The sequence below is a fragment of the Martes martes genome (genome assembly GCF_963455335.1).
Source record: "Martes martes genome assembly, chromosome: 16".
Taxonomy (NCBI): domain Eukaryota; kingdom Metazoa; phylum Chordata; class Mammalia; order Carnivora; family Mustelidae; genus Martes; species Martes martes.
Window position 1 is genome coordinate 29,086,181 of NC_137904.1, and position 27,528 is coordinate 29,113,708.

At 47.0% G+C, this 27,528-nt stretch overlaps 2 protein-coding genes across 3 annotated transcripts in view; both read right to left on the reverse strand.

Annotated features, from left to right (window-relative positions):
* The window catches only part of AATF (apoptosis antagonizing transcription factor), a 99,409-nt gene extending 83,732 nt beyond the window's left edge, over positions 1-15,677 (reverse strand). Inside the window, exons 1-4 of one of the 2 annotated variants that reach the window (XM_080827367.1) lie at positions 15,446-15,677; positions 14,303-14,494; positions 11,821-12,252; positions 11,229-11,366 (exon numbers count right to left, since the gene is read on the reverse strand). In XM_080827367.1, the coding sequence (XP_080683493.1) occupies positions 11,229-11,366; positions 11,821-12,252; positions 14,303-14,494; positions 15,446-15,530 (847 nt within the window). In that variant the 5' untranslated portion in view covers positions 15,531-15,677. The remainder of the gene's footprint in view (positions 1-11,228; positions 11,367-11,820; positions 12,253-14,302; positions 14,495-15,445) is intronic. The other variant, XM_080827368.1, reaches the window with a different exon arrangement.
* Positions 15,678-21,433: 5,756 nt separating this feature from the next.
* On the reverse strand, positions 21,434-26,305 carry LHX1 (LIM homeobox 1; the record flags this gene model as incomplete). The annotated part of the gene is made up of 5 exons (XM_080826752.1): positions 21,434-21,813; positions 22,156-22,321; positions 23,723-24,000; positions 24,097-24,323; positions 26,136-26,305. 5 exons carry the CDS (start codon positions 26,303-26,305, stop codon positions 21,434-21,436), a joined length of 1,221 nt encoding a protein of 406 aa, XP_080682878.1.
* Positions 26,306-27,528: the final 1,223 nt, after the last annotated feature.

A 27,528-nucleotide genomic window follows, 5' to 3' on the forward strand; every position in this document is an offset into this window, starting at 1 on the left:
AGCTGTGCACTAGTCCCAGGAAACAACCAATTCAAACTAGGAAAACACACCAGAAAAGATGGCATGATTTAAAGTTTGGGGGGAAAAGACTGAGCTAAAACTGAGCTATGGAGTGGGGGTGGTAGGGGTAGGGATTCGAGACCTAAGGGGGAAACGACATAATAGATTAGTAGTCTGAATGTGAAGCAAACAAAAATACAGCATGGTTTTAAGCAGCTGATGCAGGGGTCTTTTTTTTTTTTTTTATGATTTATTTATTTATTTGAGAAAGAGAGAGAGAGTGCATGCAAACATAAGCAGGGGGAGGGGGAGAGGGAAAAGCAGAGAATCTCAAGCAGATTCCCCGTTGAGCCCAGAGCCCGAGGCAGGGCTCATCCCAAGACCCTGAGATCTTCACCCAAGGCAAAACCAAGAGTCAGATGCTCAACTGACTGCACCAACCAGTCGCCCCCGATGCAGGGTTATTAATAAAAGATCTACTGGAACCAGGAACTAGGAACTTGAACTACAGTAAGAACATTCTCCACTGAGTGGCCCAGGAACCATGACTCTGAACACACAGGAAAGAAGTGTAACTCTCCAGTTCTTCCCTCCCTGGCTATTACACCTTATTTACATGGTAATAACACCATGCATGCAATTTATAGGTTTTCAACTCCAGGGGTCAAGGCAGGGGTAAAGCATTGGGCTCCTGGTCAGTAGTGGCAGGGCAGACTAAAACTGCAGCAGAAAGAAATGGGATGATTACCTTGTATGTTTTCCTCCAAATTTCTGTTATCTTATCCCCTATTCCTCATTTATAATTTGTGACCTTGGTTTCTATTTCGAAGAAAATAGAACTATCAAAAGAGTATTTTCAGGAGCACCTGGGTGGCTCAATTGTTAAGTGTCTGCCTTCACCTCAGGTCATGATCCCAGGGTCCTGGGACCAAGCCCCACATCAGGCTCCCTGCTCAGAGAGCCTGCTTTTCTTTCTCCCTCTGCGTGCTGCTCCCCCTGCTGTTCTCTCTCTCTGTCAAATAAATAAATATAATCTTTAAAAAAAAAAGTGTTTTCACAGACTCCTACCTATTGGTGTCTATTTATAGACAACCTTCCCAACTGTCAACAACAGTTAAATTGTGCACACTGCTATCAAAGGCCACCCTTCTCGTGCACTGGTCCCATGTCCATTTACCTACCCAAGGACATTGCTCCAGCAAATGAATCTTTCTTATCAACATATACACAGCTTACTTCTCATGTCTCAAAATAATCAAAATGACCGAAACACTTCTGTCTCCACATCCTTCTCCATCTAATGCCACATCTCTCTGCTCCCCTTTAAAGCCACATCCCTACGAAGAGCTGTCTACACTCACTCTCTCAAATCCCTTTTTCCCATCCTCATGCAAACCCACTCCTGTCAAGCCTGTATCCCCCACTCCACCAAAATTGCTCACCAAGGTCACAGCTGACCACCATGATGCTAATAAATTCAACGGTCAATTCTCAGCTTACTTAGCCTGTCAGTAGCACTCTCATCTTTCAGACCAGAGACTAAATGAATCAAGAAACAGATATAAATAAACTACCTACAACTATAGAAGTAAAACAGAAATAGAATGAGACTAACTGTAAGGCAAAGGGCTACTGCTGTCTTCCGGAATGCCTTGGTACTCTTATTATATTCCTGCACGATATTAATAAAGTGATTTACGCACAGGTTTTAAAGACATGAATAACAGTAATAAAGGAGAGTAGTATCTTATGCAGTGGTTAGGTTCTCAAGCTTGAGCATAAAGCAAAAATCAAGTTCTGACAAAACTTGAAAATCCCTAAAACTGCCTATCAGTTCAGTACTGTACTGTCTCTCCCCGAGTTGGACCCAGCAAGTTCCTCCCCTCAAACTCCAGCTCAAACTCCCCTCAAACACAGCTAGTTTCACCGTTAAACACCACTACAAATGACTACATGTAGGGACCATGCTGTAAGTTTAAACACCAGATCCACTCTGTCTATAGTTAAAAGTGGGTTAATTAAACGTCCACATAACGAGGGAAGATCTGGAGAGTTAGATTTGTTTCCTCTGTGTTCAGAGTCATGATTCCTGGGCCCTCAATGAAGAAGAATGTTCTTAGTGTAGTTCAAGTTCCTAGTTCCTAGTTCCTGGTTCCAGTAGATCTTTTATTAACATACGACAACACAGGATGACCCACACGGCTTTCCCATGAATACAGCAGTCGGGTAATCCTATTAGGGAACCACTACAAGACCAGCTCCTCCAAGTCAGGGTGGCTTCTTGCTTCTGTGGCCAAAGACAAGCCTAGTTCCTAAGAAATCCAAACCAATAACCCAAATTTTCTGACTAGACTGGCTGCAGTTGTTTTCATGCTTCCACAGCTCTGTGACCGAGGACTCGTCTCTTCAAGGCAGGTGGTCATTGCATAACAAGCTGACACTCTCCTCCTGGTCCCACCACTCAGTTACTTTGGAAAAGCACTTGCTCTGTGATCCAGAGATATAAGTGCCAATTAACCAGGTTGGACAAATTAAGTAATAAGCAGCTCAACAGGGACCAAAAGTCTTCCTACACAAAACTCATTCTCTAATAAATATACAAAAAAACAGCATATATTTCAGTGCTAAATCAAGAGGTATTATGTAAATTTCAAACAGAAAGTTATCATAAAATGACTGCCTTAGTTTCCTACCTACAGTTTAGGAAAAATAAGAGATCAATAATGCTCTGAGGTAGCAGGAGAGTAGAAAAACAACAGTCACAGATGAGAATTTCAATTGCTACAATTCTTCTAAGAACCAATTTGGCAATGTATTCCAAAAGTTTAAAGAAAAGGGGGGGGGCACAATCCCTTTGTCCCAGCAACTGCATTTCCAGGAACTACAGATCTATGCTGTCCAATAGAGTATTCACTAGCCATATGTGGTTATTGAGCAGTCAAAATGTGGTTAGTCCAAACTGAGATGGCTGTAAACATAGGCTATACTCTGGACTTCAAAGATTCAATATGAAAAAAAGATACATAATATACCTCACTAATATTTGTACACTGACTAAATGTTAAAACATTTTGATACATGGGGTTAAATAAAATATAAAATACACTAAAAGTTAATTTTATGTGTTTTCTTAGGCTTTTTCTTAATGTAGCTAATACAAAATTTTAAATTACATATGTGGTTTACATTATATTTCTATCAAAGGGCTACTTTCTGACAAATTGCACAAATATGTCTATACAAGGATGTTTAACAAGGATGTTTAACAAGGCATGCTTTATGGAAGTGAAAAGCCAGAATAAACCTAATAAACCTAAACCATCAATACAGATTGGTTAAATAAACTGCAGTAAATCTATAAAATGGAATATTCTGTAGCCACTGAAAATGCTGATGTATATCTAAATAAACAGACATGAAATGATATATTAAGTAGGAAAAATAAGCTTAAAAATAGTACATGTTTATAATATTCCTTCCCACCCCCCCAAAGGAGCATGTGTATGTGTGTGTAACCACAGAGAAAGGTCTGAAAGGTTATTCATCAAAATGACAACTGTGGTTACCTCTGGGCAGTAGCACTACAGGTAATCCTTATTTTCTTCTTTATGCTTTTATGTATTTTCTGAATTTCTGAAGTAAGCATGACATACTTGTATAATTAAAATAGTAAAGATATTTTTTAAAATGAGACATTGGCTAAAAGATCAATTTTGTATCACTTTTGCTAGATGAAGTCTACAGTAACAAGGGTCTTTAATCCCACACAATGCTACATGAGGCAAAGCTTGCAAATACCTCTGTCTCAAGCTATACTTAAACTTATCCCAAGTAATTAAGAATGTTTCAGGGTTCGACATATCATTTGTGAAAACTCTGCCTTGAACCCATAAGGTATTAAATGAGAGAACACAGAAATAGATGTTCATGCATTTGTCACCTAAGGCAGCTAAGTAATTTAAAAAGGAGAGAATTTCACTGATAATACTAGTTGTCTATGGGATTGGGAACTGGTGGCAATTCCTGAGTAGCACAAGGGGAGGAAACAAAATTTTTTCCATATAAGAGTTTGGTATCTTTTGCATTTTGAGCCCAGTGAATCTACTGCCTACTCTAAAAATAAAGAGGGGTGCCTGGGTGGCTCAGTGGGTTAAGCCTCTGCCTTCAGCTCAGGTCATAATCTCAGGGTCCTGGGATCAAGCCCCACATCCGGCTCTCTGGTCAGCGGAGAGCCTGCTTCCCCCCTCTCTCTGCCTGCCCCTCTGCCTACTTGTGATCTCTCTGTCAAATAAATAAATAAAAATCTTTTTAAAATAATTAATTAATTAATTAATTAAATTTTGGGACACCTGGGTGGCTCAGTAGGTTAAGCATCTGTCCTCAGCTCAGATCATGATCCTAGGGTCCTGGGATTGAGTCCTGCATCGGGCTCCTTGCTCAGTGGGGAGCCTGCATCTCCCTCAGCCTTCCTCTCCCTCTGCCTGCCGCTCGCCCCTGCTTGTGCTCTCTGACAAATAAATAAAATCTTTAATAAATAAATAAATAAACAAATAAATAAATTGTTGTCAACAAAACAAAACATTATCTATAAAAACTCCATGACTGCCCATGATTAACTCAAAATTTAAAAAGTTATTCTTTTTTTTAAAGATTTTATTTATTTATTTGACAGACAGAGATCACAGGTAGGCAGAGAGAGAGAGGAAGGGAAGCAGGCTCCCTGCTGAGCAGAGAGCCCGATGCGGGGCTCCATCCCAGGACCCTGGGATCATGACCTCACCTGAAGGCAGAGGCTCCAACCCACTGAGCCACCCAGGTGCCCCAAAAGTTATTCTTTTTTTTTTTTTTTAAAAGATTTTATTTATTTATTTGACAGGCAGAGATCACAAGTAGGCAGAGAGGCAGGCAGAGAGAGAGAGAGGCGGAAGCAGGCTCCCTGAGGGGCAGAGAGCCCGATGCGGGACTCGATCCCAGGACCCTGAGATCATGACCTGAGCCGAAGGCAGAGGCTTTAACCCACTGAGCCACCCAGGCGCCCCCCAAAAGTTATTCTTAAGGAGCATCTGGGTGACTCAGTCAAGGGTCCAACTCTTGATTTCAGCTCAGGTCATGGATCTCAGGGTCATGAGATCAAGCCCCGTGTTGGGCTCCATGCTCAGCACGGAGTCAGCTTGAGATTCTCTCTCCCTTTGCCCCTCCCCCTGCTTGCACTCCCTCAAAATAAATAACCAAAAGAGAAAGGAAAAGAAAAAGTTATTTTTAAGATGTCTACTGGTGCTAAGATCAAATTAGCATTAAAAACTATAGTCTATTCAAGTCAGAATTCTTGAAGGACTGGGAAAAGGGCTACAGAGGGAGGAGAGGGTGAATATGAACTAGAAGTGGCAAGATGGAGGAGAGCAAATACAATGTAATTTATTAATAGTAATTTCTTTTTATACTTGTAGGCAAGGAAAGACTCTCAACACTTCCTCTATATTTATATTACATTATATTGTGTGCTTGGATTCTTTTGCTTATGGGAAATAGCAAAATGTCAACCATTGTTTCTATTAAAGGTCTTTAATGATACTGCATTTTAGACCTGTAATGAAACATGGTGCTCACTGCAGTCTGTAATGCATCTCATTAAATACATTAATAACATGCATTTCACTAAAAGGTCAACTTATTATGGCTGAAGTTTGGCTTTCCTTTAATCACTTCATTTAAAGCTATAGAGCAAACTCTGAAAAAGATAGTAGAGAGCACCTGTTACAGAAATGCTCTCTCAATTCTCCCATCCATTAAAATCAGTTATGCTTATTAAGAAATCACTGTTAATGTTTTTATGTGAAATAACAGGAATGTGATTTTTTTTCTTTTTCTTTTTTAAAGACTTATTTATTTGAGCGAGAGAGAGTGAAAGAGAGAGATAGAGAATGTACATACATGAGCAGGGGGAGGGGTAGCAGGAGAGAGAGCTGATCCTAAGTATACTACCCCCTGAGCAAGAAGCCTGAGACCCTGCCATTGTGACCTGACCTGAAATCAAGAGCCAGACACTTAACCGAATAAGTCACCCAGGTGCCCCAGCATTGTGTTTTTAAAATCCCTCCCTTTTTTTTTTTTTAAATATTTTATTTATTATTTAACAGAGAGAAACACAGCAAGAGAGGGAACACAAGCAGAGGGAGTAGGAGAGGGAGAAGCAGGCTTCCCACTGAGCGGGGAGCCCGATGCGGGGCTTGATTCAAGTACCCTGGGATCATGACCTGAGCCGAAGGCAGACGCTTAACAACTGAGCCACCCAGGTGGCCCTAAAAAACCCTTTTGGAGATACATGCTGATTTATTGATAAAAAGATAGAATGTCTACTATGTGCTTCAAACTAATCCAGAAGTAGAGAGAAAGCTAGTATAAATACAGATGAAATAAGACTGACCAGGATTTGATAACTGCTTCACTGGTAAAGGTATGTGGGTTCACTGCACAATTCTCCATGCTTTTATATATATGTTTGATATAGTCCATCATGACAATTTTTATATAACTCATGCTCCAGTTTTCTGAAGTTACTTCCCTTCTTCCTTATACACTACTGGCACCAACATAAAAGATCGGCCTCCTAGGCCTGTAGAACTTTAAAAAAAAAAAAAGAAAAACAGAGAGGAAAAGGTAAGCCACATGCCTTCGGCACAGAAAAATCCCCTAATTTTGCTAAGGTTACTTTATGACTTACCACTTAAGCAACTACTAAAATATCAAAAAATGTCTTTGAAACTACTTAACACTTCAAGAGTTATAATTACCAATGTGTAACACCAAGGCGACTGAGGACTCAGTGCACGTGCGCTGGGGAAGCAAGGAGATGCCTACGTAGTTTCTCAAAAAGAGAGATTAGGGTGCTGATGTTAGAATGGCATGCTGCTCATCAGTGTACTGTGGTTAAACTCTGCCTCTTTAGAGGCTATTTTAGGACTATGAGAGTAAACAGCAGTGACAAGGAGAGAACAGGTCAAGGAAACACAAACCCAGAACAGGATCCCACAAGCAAGGAAACAGACGTTGAGCGGATAAAAGGAGTCCAAAACCAGAAGAAATCAGAGAGGCACAAGAACCCAAACAGCATTTCTAGTGTCACCAAAGCCAAAGGCAAATATTTCAAGGAAAGACTGAATGCTTCAAGGAGGCAGAAGCTGGCTTTGGTGGCAAGGAAATCTCTGGTTATCTTTTCATAGTTATAAGACAAAAGCTGAATTATAAGCATTAAAGAAGAATGTAATACTACACTTTCCAGAACAAATGCTTAATTCAAGTTATACAGGAAATCTGAATACTAATAAAAAGTCAAAAAACACTGAAGACAGCGGGGGTGATGGTCATTACACTGATGGCCATCACTCACATGGTTGATCATTACCAAATGCCTCTATCAACAGAAAAACACCCATGCCTAACATCTGTGGGGTGCCATGTGCCAGACACTGTGCTAATGCTTTACACTGACAGTTGTCCTTCAATCCTCACAACCATACTATCGCCCTCTTGCTCTGAAGTTAAGTAACCTGCCCAAGGTCACATAAGTAAATCCACTACTGAGATAGAATCTAAAGCCAGGTGGTCTAACTTTAATTCCTTTAAGACCCAGCAGACTGGGGCGCCTGAGTGGCTCAGTTGGCTGGGCGTCTGCCTTCAGCTCAGGTCATGATCCCAGGGTCCTGGGATCAGCCCTACTGGGCTCTCTATCCAGCAGGGAGCCTGCTTCTCCCTCTCCCCCTCCCTCTGCCTGCCACTCCCCCTGCTTATGTTCTCTCCCTGTCAAATAAATAAATAAAATCTTAAAAAAAAAAAAAGGGGTGGGGGCACCTGGGTGGCTCAGTTGGTCAAGTGATTGCCTTCAGCTCGGGTCATGATCCCAAAGTCCTAGGATCGAGTCCCGCGTCGGGCTCCCAGCTCCATGGGGAGTCTGCTTCTCCCTCTGACCATCTCCCCTCTCATGTTCTCTCTCTCTCTCTCTCTCTCTCTCAAATAAATAAATAAAATCTTTAAAACAAAACAAAACAAAAAAAAGACCCAGCAAACTGACAAGAGATTTAATCAAAGACAGTAAGTTCCAGTGCGTGTTCTGGGGTCAGTACAAATTCAGGCTGGGTTCCACACCAGCCATGTAACACAGTATAAATGGTATATCCTGAGTAATGCAGCCCAGTTTTTCTTAAACTGTTTACCAACACAGGGAGGTGTACAACATATTATGTCATACTGTCATAAGAAGATTGAAAACAAACAAAAAATACCCACTCTAGATTGCTGGCTGGTTCAGCTGGTAGAGCATACAACTCCCGATCTTGGGATTATGAGTTCTGAGCCTCTGGCTGGGTACAGAGATGACTTAAATAAAACATTAGGGATGCCTGGATGACGTAGTCGGTTGAGTGGGCTGCAAGACTTGGCTTTGCATTCAGCGCAGAGTCTGCCTGGAACGCTCTCTCCCTCTCCCTCTGCTCTCCATGCTTTTTCTCTCAAATACATAAATAAATCTTTAAAAAGAAATATTTAAAGAAAAAAAATTAACCACCTTTAGGTGCGCAGAAATGCTACTTATTAGAATACTCTCCACTCTCCCATCTTAGAATATGTGACACTAAACAAACGTGCTTTTCTTCTCCCTCCTCCACCGCAACCCACCCTGTCAGACAGTAACAGACATCTGTCACAGTAACTGGAGTTTACTAGTGAGACAAAGAGAGAATTGGTTAAGTACAAAAAAAAACACAGATTAAGAAGATCAGAACAGTTGCAAAAAAAGTAAATAATACTAAAGTAGCTAAAGAAACTTGCACCCAAGAATGTGTCAACCTGACATGGACTAACCCTTTAAAAAGCAGTATTTTAAGATGAATCAAAAAAAAAAAAGGAAGTATTTTAAGATGAATCAAAAAAAAAAAAGGAAAGGAAAGTATGAAGCAAGAAGAGAAGAAGAGTAATAACAAGATGGGAAAGGTCTCCTCATGAAATACTTCAGATATTTAACCTAGAGCAGTCTAGGTCTCACTCCAAAGCATACCAAGAATTAGAGTACCAGGGCATTAAAAATAGCAGACAAATGGGATGCCTGGCTCGGTCAGTCAGTAGAGCATGCAAACTCTTGATCTTGGCGTTGTGAGTTTGAGCCCCTAGTTGGGCAAAGAATTTACTTAAAAAGGAAAGAAAGTAAAAAAAGAAAAGAAGGAAGGGAGGAAGGAAGGAAGGAAGGAAATAGCAGTTAAAGTGTTCCAAAAATCACAAAAATTTTGAAAACTGCCAACCATCATTTATTTAAGGGAAGAAGGGAAAAAAACTAATGGAGGGGATGTAAAAGATCTACCCTCACAATATCTGCAGGGTTCCTGACTTCAAGTACAGCAGGACACAAAATCTACAGGCTGGACCCTGGGAAGCAATTCCTAATTAAAGCAGGTATTCTGGGGCACCTGGCTGGCTGAGTCAGTAGGGCATGCAGCTCCTGATCTCTGGACTGTGAGTCCAAGCCCCATATGTGCCAGAGAGTCCATGTTTTAAAAAATAAATAAATAAATAAATAAAAGGCAGGTATTTTCCCACAAGAAAGGTTTGCAGAATCCCCTACCAAGAAATCCTACATATTTACTTCAGAGTTTGAGGTGATTCTACCTAGAAGCAGATGTCCTCCTCAGGTCCCTTCCAATTCTAACTCCAAATACAATAAAAACAAGTTTTGGGGCACCTGGGTGACTCATTTGGTTATGCGTCTGCCTTCGGCCCAGGTCATGATCCCAGAGTCTTGAGCTTGAGCCCTGCATCAGGCTCTCTGCTCAGCAAGGAGTTTGCTTCTGCCTCTACCTCTGCCGCTCTCCTGCCTGCCCCCTAGGCTCCCCCTCTCCCCGCCACTTGTGCATGCGCGCTCTCTCTCTCAAATACATAAAATCTTTGAAAAAAAAAAAAAGTTTTTAAAGAACAAATGAAAACACTTAGGTCTCACCATGCAAATAAGGAATAGCAATTCCAACCACAGTGCACTAAGCCCAAATCTCCCTCTGCCCCCATCCTTTGGTGCCCTTGGGCACACAGCACACAGGGGGCTAGGTAATATGGAAGGAAGACTTCTCAACAGTAAGGAAGGAAAGCTGGAGCTTGGTCTGTTGTGCATGAGCGAGCTCTAGAACTTTGGGCAACTCATTCTCTCTGGGCCCTGGTTTTCTCATCTGTAAAATAAGGGGACTGCAAACCACGAAATTTCTAAATCCCTCTTCTACCATTCTTGGGCTTTATAGCTCAGCAATTCTCTCCTAAAACTTTTTCCTCCCTCTGCAGTCATCACCTTTCTTCACTCTAGGCAACCCGAAGACAGATATAAGTAAGAACGTCTTAGCATGTTTTCTAGAAACGTCCTAACAAAGAAAAGCATCCTTTAAGCACGGTACTACCAAAATGAACAGGGATCAACCATTCATTCTCTATTCTCTCTCTTTTGTTCTATACCAGCAGGTTTGCAAATAAGAATTCTCTGAGCATTAAAGAAGTAACTCAGAAAGCAAAGGAAAAGGGAGGAGGAAAGTGAAGGCAGGTAAGAGAAAAGTGGAACAGGAGCACCTGGATGGCTCAGTCAGTTGAGCGTCTGACTCTTGACTTCAGCTCAGGTCATGATCTCAGCCTCCTGGGGCCAGGTTCATATTGGGCTCCATGCACAGCAGGGAGTCTGCTTGTCCCTCTCCCTCTGCTCCTCCCCCCCATTCTCTCTCTCTCAAATAAGTACATAGATAAAATTTTTTTTAAAAAGAAAAGTGGAGGGACGCCTGGGTGGCTCAGCTGGTTAAGCGGCTGCCTTCGGCTCAGGTCATGATCCCAGAGTCCTGGGATCGAGTCCCACATCGGGCTCCTTGCTCGGCGGGGAGCCTGCTTCTCCCTCTGCCTGCCTGTGCTCGATCTCTCGCTCGCTCTCTCTCTCTCTCTGACAAATAAATAAAATCTTGAAAAAAAAAGAAAAAAAAAAGAAAAAGAAAAGTGGAATAGACATGACTCAAGTACCCAATTAATTTCAATCAAAGTTGTCCTCATTTGGTAAGAGTTATATTACTGGTTTTTTTTTTAAAGGTAAAAACTATGCTGTACCACATTATCACTAAAATCAAATCTTCTCTTCTTCAACTCTGTGGTGCTACAAATACAATGCATATCAATGTACCCCAGTGGTTCTAAGTATCCCCAAGTGGCATAAGTATTCTTACTATTTTTTAGTGCGCTGGCAAATTCTGGGCCACCTTTGTCCTTGAAAATAGGGAAAACATCTGGTTGAGGAAGCTGATTGGTGGTCAACAGAGCTTTTTGTAGCTTGATCCTTCCTTCTAAGAGCTGGTCCCACAGTGCTGAGAAAGAAAAAAGAATTTCATTCCTGTTAAAAAAATCTTCTTGGGTTGGGGAGTTGGGGGGATAGGAAATCACACCAGTCTCTACAAAGCACAGCTTTATCACAGCTTCTTACCATGAAAATACTTGCCATTAGGAGAAATAAATTCACTATCTTGGAAGCCAATATTTGCTGTACGAGACAGGGAATGCTGAAGTCCAAAGAGAAAAGAAAACTGTTTTCTTTTCAATATCCCACAGCTGCCAAAGTACTAGGACAGAACCAGCTAAGCAGCTCAGTGCAGAAATGACTGGCTAAGTACAAAAGAATGGGGGTTGAGGCCTCTAGGTAGGTGAGGCATTTCACAAGTTAACTGGAAGGACACAGGATCGAGGGAACAGCCAAAACAAACAAACAGGAGATCAAATGCAGACACTTTGAAAAATAAGCCGACAGCAAAACCATGTACAAACCTATCTGGTTCTTCACAGCTCTCCCTTTCTCCACTTCCTCAGAAACTCTGACACCAGAGAACGTCATCACGACACCGTCGTCTTCACTATTCCTGTCATCAGCTCTGTCTTCCTCACTCTCACCCACAGAGTCTTCCTCCCCATCCCCTTCTTCCATGCCACTCTCCTCCTCCTCTTCATCTTCCTCTTCCTCACTGCTACCAAGGTCATCCATTCCCTGGGTGAACTTTTCAAAGTCACTGATGCTCTGGACACTAAAACCCTGTGTTTTCCCAGCACGGTTTCGGCTCTTCTTCCAGGCCAGACTACTGTCCCTGTCATCATCACAGTCTTCTTCCTCAGCAGCACTCATGGCATCCTCATCGGATCCCTCCAGACCCAGTCCCTCTGAATCTCCATCTCCAGACTCTTCCTCATCAGGTATCTCCTGGTCTAAACAAAAGAAGAAAGAAGGAAAAAAGATGGATGTCACTTTGAGACAAACACTAGGCTATATCTTTCACTTCAAATAAAGGACTATAGCATCCATCAAAAAAATAAAGTTTGTTATTGTACTTAATTCAATTCAAATATTTATTATACATCTACTGCCTCTAAAATGCTAAAGGGAGAACAAAGATGAACAAAACATGGGTCCTATCCTAATAAAAGGCTCTAGGGGGAAAAACAGTCCCTTCGACACTGTAACACAGATAAAACTTGACAAAGTTTTGATAACCCAGAGAAGGGAGAAATTTTAAGTGTGGGGCAAGGGATTTAAAATTAAATTTAAAATTAAAATTAAGCACCTATTATGAGCCAGGTACAGATACAGAGCTAAGAAATGACAAGTAGAATGTAATACCTGTGGGGAGGGGTGCACAGCCTGGTGGGAGTGGTAGATATGCATGCCAACATTCATATCATTATTATCATTAGAGTGTCACTGGTACACAGTATATGGAAAAGGATCCATCTAACTCTCCTGAAAGGGTGAGGAACTGGCTTCATGTGAAGGAGACATTAGAATTTTATTGACTAAACATAAGCAAAAGGGTGCCTAGGTGGCTCAGTCGTTAAGTGTCCGCCTTCAGCTTAGGTCATGATCCTAGCGTTCTGGGATCAGGCCCTACATCAGGCTCCCTGTTCACTGGGGAGTTTGCTTCTCCCTCTCCAGCTACCCCCTGCTTGTCTTCCCTCTTTCACTGTCTCTCTCTGTCAAATAAATAAATAAATAAAATCTTTTAAAACATTTTTAAAACATTTAAAAATAAGTAACAGCTTATGTGATAGGTCCTCAGTACTGCTTTATATATAAACTTAAGATATACAGAGGGCTGTCAAAATATAAATACAAAACGAAGTGCAAAATAGTAAGCAGAAATTAATCATTTAAGTTCTTTAAATGTGCGCCATTTCTCAGATTAAGGTATATTCATACAATAGAAGTTAAGAGTATAGATTTTGGAGTCAGACTGCCTTATTTGAATCCTGGTTCTTCTGCTTACTAGCTGTATGATCTTGAGCAAGTTACATAACCAATCTGTCCCTTAATTTCCTTACCTGTAAAATGGGGATAAATACTACCAACTTCATAAACTACTGGAATACCAAATGAAATGATACACGTAATGATGACAGTAACAACATCCTTTGAAGACTTACTGTGTTCCAGCCTCTTAGTACTTAAAGAGCTTACCACAATGCCTGACGTATGGTGAAAGGCCAATAAATATAACATTTGTCTCACGATAGGTCCCTTTATCACTCTAGACAAAGAATGTGAAATGAGCTTATCAGGAGCCCCAAGAACTATACCAAGGGCCAAATCAGGGTTATCAAGACCTGCATGATGGTTTCTTTTATACTTATCTGTAGATTCTCAACATGGCACCTCTCTAAAGGAAAAAAAAAAGATGGCATGCACTCAGTAATCACCATATCCAGGCCCTCCCTTATTCCCACTGAGAAACTTACAATGTTTTAAAACTATAAGCTCATGTCCTCACATCCTCCTAAGGCTCTTGCAGGGAAGAGGGAAGGATTATGCTATTTTTACAATGGCAAAAAATGAGCTTCACAAATTATTATTATACAGCAACCCAATGCAAGACTTGAAAAGCCAAAGGAAAGGGGTCAAAATCCATGAGTAGCATGTCCATCAGATGCAATTCTTTTTCAACACATAGTCCTCTCCAATATCTAATATGCATTGCCTTTCTCTCCATTTTAGGGTGAACCATTAGGCTAAACATAAGGATTACAGAAACTTAATAGCTCTGAACTTCAGATTGCTTATGACTTGAAATTAAGTACCTCTTAAGGCCCTTTGTGCTGCAAAAATCATGGTGTCTCCTAGGACAGTAAGTGGGGGCACACAGACTAGTCTTGCAGAGATCATCCGAAGGAAAAAAAAAAAAAAAGCCAAACCCATAAAAAAACACAATTTTAACCTTAAAAAAGTAGGGAAAAAATAGGAAGTACCATGCAAATGTATACTCACCAGATGAATCTGGCAGAGTCTGCTCCCAATGGTCCTTCTTCCAAGCTTTTCTAGAAGTAGCCTTGCCAGAATACCTTTTGTCTGTGTCGAAGAGGGAGGCTGATGCCAGTTTTCTAATGCTACCCACCGCCAGGAAATCACTTTCCCCATCTTCCCCTTCATCAAACCTGTCAATCACTCTGGCAGCAGTGGCTGTAGAGGAGGGGAAAAGTAATCAGAATCTCCAGGTTAGAAGGAACTTTAATGGTAACCCTATCCAACCCTTTTAACTCATACTCTGCAAAATCCCAACCAACTTCCAGGAGCAGGAAACTCATTACCTCTCAAGATAAGACCACTACCTTACTGCTGTTCCTGAACAGAAAGCTGACCTCTGCACTAACTAGTAGGAAATATTTCTATGCCTTGGATCATAAAAACGAGCCTAATTCCTCTTCCATTTGTGACAGTCGCTCAAATATGATAAGTCAACCATCTCTCCTCACTCCATCCCATCCCTAAGGGAGTTTGCTTATCCTGGCTCAACAGCCCCAGCTCCTTCAACTGATATTCCTAAGACACGGTCCAGCACTCACATTTATCCTTCCTTATTCTTTCTTCCTCACACTTCTCTGATTCAGGTCTAAAGCAGGATTACTCCCAACTAGACCTTGAACACCAGCTTACAGAGCAGCAGTCTCATTTGTCAGCCCCTGAGCAAGTGTCTTGAGTCCTAAGGAGGCTTAAACAGCACCACGGAATCCCACTTCTTCCTTCAATCTCCAAGTAAGTTCTTAGGGGCAGACCGACTTAAAAAACAGCTGAGACGCCCTTCTCATGTCTAACTCAATACCAGTAAGGGCACGCTGAAAGATAACTTACAGCCAACTACCAGACCCTAAAGCCTCCAACAGCCCTCGAAGCCCGAGTCGCCGGGATGCTCCGCCCTCCCCAGCACCAAGTCTAGCAAGCGGGTCAGGAAGAAGCGGAAGCCCTCCTCGCGGGCCTGGGGCAACCCTCCCGGGAGGCTGTTTTCCTCTGCGCCAGGGCGAGCCGAGTAGGCCAGGAAGCGAGGCCTAGCTGCCGGCCCCGCTCGCGCCGCCCGGGTCCGCCCTGGGCCGGACCCACAGCTCCGCACGTGGCCTTTTCCCAGTCAGGCCTCACCCTCCTCTGGGTCCGCCTCAGGATCCGCCTCGCGCGGGCGCGGGTTCAACAACTGTTCCAGCTGCAGCGCCAGCGGCCCCGCCATCGTCACCAGGTCTCGCTCCGCGCCGTGCTCGTCAGTGTGCGGCCCCGGCCTGGACGCTCTCTCCCCGCGGGGTCCTGTTGCTGGGAGACTATCGCCCAGAACCGCCAGGGACCGCGTAGAACCCCGCTCTCGCTCGGGGCCGGCCACTTCCGGGAGGCGCGCGGGAGGGGGCGGGGCCTGCGTGTCACTACGGGCGTTGCTAGGAAGAAGGCGGAAGCGCGCGGAAGGCCGTAGGGACTGTCGCGGTCCCGGCGCGCGTGCGCGTACGTGGAGGGGGTGTGAGGTGAGGTCCGGGAGCGCGCGAGGGCACGTGGCCTCTTTTGGCGCTGAACAGACGTTGTAGTGCGCGCGGCCCTTGTGCCCTTGCATAAAATATGCTTCAAGATTTGTCTGAGATTCGATTAGAAATAAAGTGTGGGGTGGCCGTGGCCTATGGTGGCTGATTTGAAAAAGAGAAGGGAGTAAACTTTAAGCTTTTCCAGCCTCAGGTGCGCTTTGGGGCACAGAGAGACTGGGACCAAAACAGGTTTGGCATTTAACGAGTTGGAGGAGTCTGGGGGCCGGGCACATGCCTGTGACCCCGTGGTGATCCGGATTTAAGAATACTACGTCAGGGATGTGCATGTGTAACTGTGCGGCAGACTGTTGGTGTCGTTATTAATAGGAATAGTTAGAAATCGCCCCAACTGTTCATAAATAAAGATCAATTCTGTGGTTTCTCCAAGTAGCCTTGTCTTAGGGAAAAGGGGGTGGCGGTGATTACTTCATACACTCATTACTGATATCTCTTCAAAGGTGAAGGCATACTCAAACACTTGAAACTGGTGCTCAAATGCAGAAAACCTCAACGTCTACCGTTAGAGGGGCACAGGGAGACTCAGAATATAAAGACTTAATAGGACCAGTTTAATTACACCCAGCCACACGGAAAGATACAATCCCTTTATATTCTCTTTCCTTCATGAACCATTCCCTAACTGCCCGCTGTGTGGCAGGCACTGCTAGATGAGATACAAAGATGAGTAAGTTAAATTCTCTCCTGAAAGTGATCAGCCCAGGGGGGCAGACAAACTTGTAAACACAAACAGCAATAAGGGGATGGTAAGGGTGAGTTCAAAGTGCTCTATCTTTCCAATATCTGTTTGAGGTCACCTGTAGTAACCTAGAACCCCCTAAACAGAAACTGCATCAAAAGAGTCCAGAAAATAGTGTTAAGGGTTCCAGGCCAGTTGGATACCACAGTTGAACAGCCTAGGAACCCTCAGCTCACCAGCGTTTCCTGCAGAACTTAAGAGAAGTGAGGGTCCCTGACTTTCACAGTTTTAATATGCCCTCAGGGTCAAGAGCAATGAGAGGCCATCACTTTAGTGAGGCTTATTTCTTGTCCCCTTCCTAGGTGGCTGCAGAGGGGAAGGAGAACCCATCATAGGGGAGACCCCCTCAAACATGAAAGGGAGAGAGGGGTGCTAGGACGGAAGCACCCTAAGCAGGGGACTAAGGCAAAAGAAAACTGCTTTTTTGCCAACAGCAAGAGAATTCAGGCTAGAAAACAGCTTTGTTTGTTTGTTTTTGTTAACACATCCCCTGTAATTGCAGTCTGGTGCCTGCAGTCTTGGGCCCCCAGAGCAAAGCAGGCCCCTCAGGCTACAACAGGGAGCCATCGCCTTGGGCTTCAAAGGACAAAATGTTTCTCTCCGCATTTAGGAAACTACCTCCCCCAATCCTCTTCCCTTCCTATTTTGAACAATGGTACTTAGAATCCTTGCCTTCAGGGTAAAGAAAAGGAAGAAAATGGAAAGGGAGGCAAGATAGTTCAGAGACCACTTCTAAACCATCATGTAAATAGGACACCGGTGGATGATTCTGGGCAGAAAATGCCCCAAGTTCTGCCTACCTACTCTCCCTTCTCTATCCTGGTCCCCACTGACTTGGGAAGCCTTTGGAGGAAGGAATCAAGGCTACTCTACTCTAGTCACACACATCCCAGGGCCCCCAAAATGCTCTTCCTGCTTTCTTACCCCATACTGAGGATGGGGGGGAGGCAAGAGGAAGGAATTCTAAGACTTAATATGCAGCTGAGAGAAGTTGAGGCATAGGGCAGGGAAGCACCCTCCTAAATGCTCTCTCTATGAGGCCCTCCCTGCTTGCATTCTAGTGTGTTGAAGGAGGGGTTTCCTGTTGGGAAAGGGTCTGGAGATGGAGGGTGGACTACAAGAGAAGATATTTCAAAGACTATACCTCCTACAAGAAACTTAAGCAGATTTGATGACCAGAGGGATGGGAATAAATGGGAGCATTCTCCAAAAAAACAGTCCTCTCCAGAGTTGGTCAGAGGGTCTCCTGGTTCGCAGTTCTCTACCTGCTACCTATGGGAGGCAAAGTGAGAGACAGATGTAGGAATAGCTGATGGGCAGGGGTGACATTAGATTACCCCTCACCCCCCACCACTGTCCCAATCAACTTGTCCTATGACCTGGTGTTTCAGGAGTTTAGGGAACCCAGGTTCTTGCCTGCCTCTCTTCTCAGATGCATCAATCCCCATGTCCCAGGTCCCTGACAATGCCTGTCCTGGCTCTCCATGCTTGTTCTCCCTGACCTTGTCTAGCCCGAAAGCAGCCCCCAGTATCCTCCAGCCTGGAGAAACTGGGTGGGTGAGCTTCAACTCCCTAGCCCAGGGCAGGCTGGAACCCTGAGGGCAGATGGCAGAGGCACGGAGGTGGCAGCTTTAAGATGGCCGCAGGGAGAAAGCTAACTGCCAAGCCCAGCTGGAGAGGAGACTGCCCTTCTAGGAGGGAGAGGACAGCCTTGGTGCTCCCTGTGGCCCTTGAGCCTCTCCTGGGAACTCCCAGGCAGCTGGCTGCCTGCCAATGGTGCCGCACTTCTCTGCACCTTAGGGCTGGAGGTGGGCAGCGCTGCTCTGTTAGGAAGGAGAATAGTCCCTGATATTTCTAGACCTCCTCCTCTCAGGCGGCTCCCAATCTGACTGCTAAGCTTTGCCACCTGTTCAGGTATTTCTTTGGGTTCACTCTACAGAGCCAAGAGGGAAAGACTGTTATGCTGCCACGGAGTCAGAGAGAGGAAAGGAGTCCACACTGAGCGCCCAACTCAAAACGCTTCTTAACAAGTACCGGATTCCACAATAAAGCTGCTAAATAATTCAGCAGCCCTGATAGGAAAATGCAGCTTCCCGTGCGCGTACGTTCAGTTAAATGAATGTCTTTAAAGGGGGTGGCTATAATGAATAAGTTGGCTGTGATTTAATATATATACATGCTAAAAGGGCAAAAACAGCTGATCCAGGGATTGCATAAAAGCAGATCAAGAATTGTGCTGCATGCAGAAGCTAGGAGTTTCAAAAGTCTCTCCGTATTTCATAAATTTGGATATCTGAAAGAACACTGTCAGGTTCCTTCCTGATAGTCCTCCCCATTAGACAAACCATCATATGGATGCGGTGAAATATTGCTCATTTTAGAGCCTTCCCTGCAGGAAAGATACACTTGGTTGTGTCTTAAAAAAATATGAAAACGACAATGGAAATCACATACCATTTAATGTAAAACCTTCGATTTTTAAAACGAAATAAATAATCTAGACTGAAATCTAGAAATTCTGGTACTCTAATAGCATCTAATATTAAACACACACGTATTCCATAGTAGATAAATATTTAAATTCCTTCCATGTTTAATGAAGTCTTCGGAGGGATTGAAGTACTTTTCAGAACCTATTGGCAGCTCCCAGATGAAATTTGATTTCTATATTGGTTATTTTTTGCTCATCTATCAGAGAAAGGTAGTATGTATCTTGGGCCAGGCAAAATAGTTTTCCCTCTAGGAAACTTCAAATGTAACAAACACTGTAAAACAACTCCGTCACCGTCACCATCAGTTCTCTGAAAGGGATTAAAGTATTTAATTTCTAGCTGTACTGTACATCTATTTTACATTATCTTTTAACTCGTCAAATTAAAGAGCAGGATTATCTATGGGAAGTGAATTGAAACTGAAAAGGACCACCTCTAACTATATATTTACAGGTAACTGACTTTCACAAGTCCCACCTTCACATGTGCAGAATGGGGGATAGAGAGAGTGCATGGGATCTCATGCCTAATCATACTGGGAACACTCATTTTTAGCCCTGGATTTGATTTCTATTTCAAATTCTATATTAACTTATCAGCAAATATCTCTTCAACTATATCAGTTAAAGCCACAGAATGCAAATCCGTAGTTAATAACAGCAGGAAGCCACGGAGAAAAGCGAGGCTGGCATTAGCAAGGGGATTCAGCCACAGCCAAGGTAAAAAGATATCCCAGGCCTGCCTCTCTTCCTCCTGGCTTCTGAGGGGCCATTCAGCTCCCCACCAGCCTCCCCACTACTTGTTAAAACATCAAATAACACACCAATTATCTAAACATCAGATTTTCTATTTTTATTAAAAACTCACAAATTTATTCAACATGTTTTCTTTCATACAGTGAATGGTCTAATATGCACTGGAGGTCACACAAGCTTAGGTTTATCAGAACAATAAAAGACATATGAGAAATTTAATATATAAAGAAAAAAGTAGCAGCTGTTGACTGCATATTTGACCATAAAATTTAAATATTTTGGACTTTTATTTTAAAGACACAAAAATAAAACCTGTGTGGGTCTATATAAGTCATATTAACAATTCCATGAATGTTCAACAGGACTAAAAATTAGCAAAGATGTTTTTTTTAAACCTTGTAACACTTTTTTTTTTAACACTTTCTCAGGTTGTGGTGCTAGGCACCTTTACAGTATTTGTGCTATAATTATTCTATTTGGCAAGTGTCTGAATATCATGTTTTCTCTTTGCCTTGTGTAAACAACACCTTTTTACATACTAGCACAGTGAGCTGCGAGCCCTGCAAATCTGTCAGAACATCTACAGGAAAAGAAAATGAACAATTTTGGTTGATTGCTCAAAACATTTTGTTTTTGAACAAGAGGTTTCAAAACAGGATATATTAATAAAACACTGAACTCCTGAATTTAACATTATACGTAAACAGTTGACTGTTTTTAGTTCAATAGTCTTTTTTTTTTAACTTTTTTTTTTGTATGTGTGAAGGTAGAATACTTTCTTGTACAGTTGATGTTCAAGTCATTTTACTGAGAGGTCTGGCTGGAGACCATCCTATCCAGGGTGTCTGCGTGTATCTGTGTGTGTGTAGAGCTTTGTGAAGGTAGAAGAGTTGATACTGAGGGCTTTACATTTAGAATTTTGCAATTTTGGCAAAAACAAAAACCAAAAACCCAGATAGACAAAAAAAATATATATATAGTCCCACCTGATGCACAGCAGGTCGGCGTTTCTGAAGCTTTAAGAGTTTGTTGTCGCTGTTCCCGAACACTGAGACAACACTAGTGAGACATTTCCCGGAGCCAGAACCCTCCAGGCTGGCCCGGGAGTGCCCCGGGCTGCTCCACCTCCCTCAACCCGCTGTGCCTCTCTGCTTCCCTCCCTGCGGCTCCCGGCGTCACCACTGGCTGTGCGTCCCCGAGGCCGCCTTGGGTGTTTCTGTGCCGCCCTCCAGCCGGGCGTGCACACTTGGGGCGTCTGTCCCCACATCCGGGTCCAGGTGGAAGATGGGGAGAGGTCTGCATTTCCCTTCGGGAGCCCCAGTTCTGCACCTCGCCATCCAGCGCACGGATCCCAGTTCTGCCTCCAGGCGGATTTGGATCCTGTTTCTTGTCCCCCTTTCCCATCCGGACTCCCCAGACGGAAAATGGTCCCCGAGGCTGAGGGAAGTGTGTGGGGGGGGTGACTCGCTTTTTGTGGTTTTTTTTTCTTCTTTTTTCTATTTTTGTTAAATAAAGGTTCATTTCTGTACAACCACGAACTCCGCGGACTGTGCGAGATCCCGCTACCACACGGCCGCCTCGTTCATTTCGGGGGGGTGAGACAGGTGGTTCCCATAGCTCGCCCCGCCGTTGACCGACAGCGATGAGAAGGGCGGGCTGGGCCCGAAGACCTCAGCCGACATTGAGTGTAGAGGCCCCGGCAGGCTGGGTTCCGGGCTGGGCGAGTCCCCTGGGGGATGCGCCAGGATGTCAGTGAACCGTTGCGCCTCGCTCGACGGGTGGTGTCCGGGCAGCGGATGCTCCAGGCCGCCCAGGGGTGTCCCGGAGGGCCCGGACGACGGCACGAAGGGCAGGTCCACTGGCGTCTGAGCCTGCGAGGACGGGGGGCCTTGCGGGAAGAAGTCGTAGTTGCCCCCGGGCCCGTAGTACTCGCTCTGGTAATCTGTGGAGCAGCGGGGCGGAGGATGTCAGGGCGGAGGAGGAAGGATGCGAAAGGCAATAGGAGGCACTTGCTGTTGGGGGGCTCCCCTGCAGGGCTGGCAGCAGGGAGGAGGCCTGGTGCAAACATTGGAGCTGCTCCCTACCAGCCCACCTGCCTCCTTCACGGTCAGGAATTCAGCACTCGGTGCCGACTACCGACCCTTGATTTACTCCCCAGCCTTCTCCATCTCTCCCCCGCTCAACACTTCTCTAAAGAAAACCGGGAGCGCCTCCCGCGCTGCCACCCGCTTCCAACGAAGCCAACCCCGGCTGGCCGCGCCCTGCCACTTGGCAGCGCACTCACCTCCGTAGAAGGAGAAGGGCCCGTTGGGGATGAGCTCGCCTGGCTCCAGGCGGTCCACGAGCGGCCGCATCCGGCGCGGGCTGCGGAAGAAGGCGTGGCGCCGGGCGCCCAGCGCGCTCAGCTGCTTCATCCTCCGTTCCTTGGAACGTCTGTTCTGGAACCAGACCTGAAGCACACACGCGGCTAGGTGAGGCCCCCGGAGACCCTCTCCTCCCCCCAACTTCGGGTGCGCGGCTGATCGTCCCGAACCCCTCCAACCGCTAGCAAGACTCATGTCTCCCAAGTGTGTGCGTGTTGTGTGTTGTGTTGTGTTGTGTTGTGTGTGTGTCGGGGGGGGGGTATGTCTCTGAGTGGGCCGCGCAAGACGGCCCCAGAGCCAATGATATACGGGATTCCCGACTGGGGACCTGGGCAAGCCTCCCTGCCCGACGTGAGGCAGTTGGAATTGTTTCCAACAGTCACAGTGTCACAGTTTCAGCTCCTGGGGGCTCTACACACATAGACAACCTCCCCAAATAGTGTTGGACACACACAGCTTCCCATTCACGGTCCCTGGCAGCTCCCTCCCCTGCATGATCGTGACAGAGAACTAAACAGTCTCCTCTTGACACTCGGTCTACCAATGACAGTGACACCAAAACCCACAATCTCCTTTTCACAGCCATGCAGATCTCCCAGTGCCAAATATACTTGTCCACAGCCTCTCACTGACAAGGACACAGACATGCAACCCTCCATTCACTGCAGGTTGGCACAGCCTCCCAGAGGCTACAAGGCCTCCCCTGGAAGGCAGCCTGCATATGTGTTCCCCGACACACTAAGCCTCCAGGCACACCCAGCACATCTTTGCAGAGCCTCCGCAGGTGAACCACACACCTCACTGTGGGCGGGATACTGGGACCCAAATCACATGCAGCCCCAAGTCCTCATAACACAGTGGCACAGATGCCAAGATGTCTACCTCGCCTCCGTATTCCACTCTAGACTGCCAGAGCCTGAGCTGACTCAGGCCAGGCCTCTTCCCTTTCAAACCAGGATGCCCCACCTCTCCCTGGAGAAGATGTCCGTCTCTCTGCTCTGGGGCTTGTCTAACTGAAGTAAGAGACCCACAAAGTAGGTGCGGGACACAGAGGGAGATCTATGTTGTGGAGAAGTCAGTGGAACTGATTAATTCTGGCATGCTCAGAGACCTCTGGGCTCCTTCCAAACAAGGTGAGTGGTGCAGAAGAAAGGGTCCCAACTCCCTAGTGGCGTCCAACGATGTTCCCTCCTCCAGCTTCATGCTGAGCTCCCCATCCCTCCCCCTCTGCCAAGACCATCACCAGCTATGAACTGGGAAATGGAGGGAGCCTAGGGATTTCCAGACGCCCTCCGCAACGGGGCAGCACAGCACAGGACACCAGGGTAGGGATGTGTCTGGGCCTCTCCAGTTCTCCCCTCTCCAGCCTCCCAGGACTCACTCCCCTCCTTGAGGCTGGGTTTCCCCAGCTTGGCCTGGGTGCCTGCCTAGAGGAGCCATGTCGGTCTGGATGCAGGGTGGGACTGAGTGGCATGCCCACGCCCTGACCTGGATGACACGCATATTGAGGCCAGTCTCCTGAGCCAGCTGCTCCCGGATGTGGCGCGTGGGCTTGGGAGTAGCAGCGAAGGCCGCCTTCAGAGTTTCCAGTTGCTTCGCCTTGATGGTTGTGCGCGGCCCCCGTCGTTTGGCGCCCAGGTTCTGGTCGTCATTCTCATTGCTGCCCCCTTCCTTGTCCGATACGTTGGCACTCTCTGAGTCCTTGGCATCATCCTGTGATGGGTCTTGGGAGTCTGGAGACAAACTGGGGTCACTGCCTGTGGTGGCTGAGGAGAGGGAAGGGACAGGTGAGCAGCGGCTTCACAGGGCCTTCTTCCCCCAAGACCCGCCCGCCCCTAACGAGCTGGGAATTGGGGCCTCACCCGAGTGGAGGCTGTTCTCTTTGGCGACACTGCTGTTGCTTAGGTAATCCTCTTTGCAGACAAATTTGTTCTCGTCGATGATGTAGAGCTCCTCGCCAGTGGAGAGTTGCTTGTTACACATCATGCAGGTGAAGCAGTTTAGGTGAAACACTTTGCTCCGCGCTCTCCGCACCAGGTCGCTAGGGGAGATGCCCTGCGCGCAGCCAGCGCATTTGGTACCGAAACATCTGCGGGATGGGAGAGGACCAGTTGGTGAGGGGCAAGGGGAGAACGGAGGCCAGGAAAAAGACGACAGAGAAGGAGAGAAAAAGAAAGTGGAAGAAGAGGAGGTGGAAGGGGGAAAACGAAGAGAGACAGCGGATGGAACCGTCAAGAAGGCAGGAGAGGGCGCGGGGCAGCAGCGAAAAGTCAGCAAGGAGATACACACGGTTAGAATGAGAGAGCGAGGGGCCCGAGCTACCCCCACCCCCAGCCTCATGCCCAGGGTTGTCCCAGAGGAAAAGAGCGCCTTGGGAAGACGGTAAGGCGGCGATTGGAAGGGGGAGGGAGGCACTTATTTTCCTGTTAGATTCGGAGAATAGTCAAAATCTAATTAGAGCTCCATATAAACGCGTCTCGAGCGCCGCTTTTCTCTCCTAGCGTCACCATTCACCGCAAAAGGACCCGCGCATTAGGCTGAGGGTTGGCAAGGTCCAGTCCTGCCGCGGGTAAAGAAACAGCCGTGGAGCGCGCCTCCGGCTGCAGCTGGGCCGCCGCCACGTTCAAGCCCAAAGCCGGGCAGGTTGGCCACCGCGGGGCTCTAGATGCCGGGCTGCGCTTTACGGGAGCCAGGCCTCTAGGGGCCCGCTGGCAGCTGGCACCGTTTGCTGTTCTCGGGTTCGGCTCCAGCCAGTATTGGGGACAACAGGCGCGGCCCGCCGAGGTTCAGAGGCTCAGCCCGCGCTTCCTCCCGGCGATACCAGCCTCACAGCGCTTTTCTCCATGGTTCCCCGCAATCAGAGACACGCTTCCTGGGGCAGCGCGTTCTGGGCCTCTGAGCAAAGCGACCCAGATGGTTTCGGACCCTCACCCCCACTCCCAGTTTGATCGGTCACCAAAAACTCAGAGGAGGGGAGAGAGCAAGTCAACCGAGTAAACTGGGAGGTTTCAAACCAGTACAGAGGAATTAAAATTCGCATTTGCTCCCGTTTCTTCTCGGTTGACTTTCGTGTTTGTGTGGATTTCGTGGCAAGATAGTGCGTTCAAGAGAATACATTAAAATGTTAAACGAAGGAAGGGCGTCTGGAGAAGTCTCCCGGCTCACATGAGCCGGGCCTGGGTTTTTCCCGTTTTCGGCAAGGAGGTGGGGAAGGGGGATGGCGGGCAGTGCCCGGGAGAGCTCGTAGCGGAGCCTGCGCCACAAAGCCGAGGTTCGCGTTGGGCGGAGGCGGATACTCCCGCCAACCCAGCAGCCGGGAAGCGGATGGAAAAGGTCTTCCCGGAGGCTGGAGTCCTGGGGCATTTCACAGGCGTGGTTCACTGTCCCCAGGCCGGCCCTTGGAGGCCAGTCGGGGTTTCAAGAACACCCTGGAATGTGCACCATAGGCGTTAGGGCAGAGTTTTTCCCTTTCGCCGCCAAAGCGAGGGACTCAAACACTCCAACGCAAAAGCCTCTGCGGTTCCCGCCAAGACCTTTTGGAGAGGAAAAGGCAGTGGCACGGATTTAGCCCGGTAAAGACAGACCTGGGGGTACAACGTCCTGGGGCTGTGCTGCTTCCTTCTAAGCTTGGAGGGGCTTCTGGGCTCAAGCGGACTCACACCCTTTCTCCCCAGGCACGTGCAGCTAAGCCGGGACCCACAATTTCCAAGACGCAAGCGGGGCCGCCTCCCCCGCGCCCAGCGCTCCAGCTGGCGAAGAGGCGGGTGCCCGTGGGACTTGGCTGCCCTCTCCAAGGTTGCTCCTACCACGGTTGCTTCGGCCACGCTGACCTCTGATCCCAAGCTGCCCGGGAAGGGCCCACGGGGAGGGAGCAGCAGAGGCGCGCCAGGGAAGTACTCACCGGAAAAAGTCGTTCTTGCAGTAGAGCTTGCCTTCCCGGGAGAAGCACTTCTCGGTCAGGTTGCATTTACATTCACAGCACTGGACGCACTTGACGTGCCAGGCCCTGTCCAGCACGTTCAAGAGGAAACGGTCCAGGATGGGCCTTTTGCAGCCGGCACAGTGCACCATGGTCTTTGGTTTGGTCGGGTGAGGCCGGGAGAGAGGAGAGCAGGTAGAGCCTAGGGGATGACTCCTGAAGACCTCAGCAGGAGCTCCCCAGCCCCTCCAAAAAGAGGAGACACACTGGGGGTGCAAGCCAAAACCCGCACCAGGAAATCAAAAGGGGGTGAAAATGAGGCTGATGGGGAGCAGAGGGCACCTCGGTGGAGTGTGCAGCCTGGGAGTCCCAGGGCCCCGGGACACAGCAGCGCCGCTGCAGCTCCTGGGGCGAAGAAGAGTCTCAGGAAGGCGAGAATGCAACTCTTCTGCCCAGAGCCGACGGAGGAGTGAAGGTCACCGAGAACGGTGACGGGAACCGAAATAAATAAAACGGAGTCGGAGAAGGAAGAGGAGGACTCGGCGAGCTCGGGTTGCAGGGAAAACGCCGTGGAGTTCTCTTGGGCTTGAGGTAGAGCTGTCAGAAGTCAAAGTGCATCTGCTTTTGTCGGGGTGTGAGGGCGGGTGTGTGTGTGCCGGGCTGCCTGCCACCGACCGGGATTTCCCCTCCTCTTTTTTTTTTTTTTTTTTTTTTTAAAAGAAAAGAACAAAACCAGTGGAGAAGCTCTGGATCCTACACTGCCGGCATCGCGCAGTGGGTCTGGAGGCGCGGGGCGCCCGCGGTGGGCCTGGGGAAGGGGGAGGGGGCAGGCCAAGGGAGGAGGGAGGGAGGGAGGGAGGGGAAGGCAGGAGGAAGATCTCGTTGTTGATTGTTGTTGCTGCTTAAATTTCCCCTGTTTGGAGAAGTGTTTGTGTCAATCGTGAACGCAGAGAGACAACTCCAGGCGGACGCAGCCAGGTGCGCTTGCTCGCTCCCCACCGCCCCAGCCCCGTCACCTCGGCCCGTGGCCTGCCTGGCGGCCTCCGTGTTTTCAGGACGGCCCTCCCTGTTCCCGGACTCCTTCGGGGAGGTGAAACGGTCTGGCTCCTCACCGCGCCTGGCCGTGCATCGTGGCTCCAGTCACAACTCGCGGCCGCTTGGGCGCGCAGCCCCGCATCTCTCGGCCCGCGCTCCGGGGGCCTGCGTCCAACCCCACAGTCGCTGGACTTTCTTTTCCTTTTCCCCCTTTTGTCGCTGTGGTGGCAAATCTGGGTTTCCTTTCTAGCCTCTTTCCTTCCTTTTTTTTTTTTTTTCTTTTCTTTTGCAGCGGGAGTAGTCGGGGGGGAGGGGGAGTAGCTTGGAGAGCTTTGAAAAA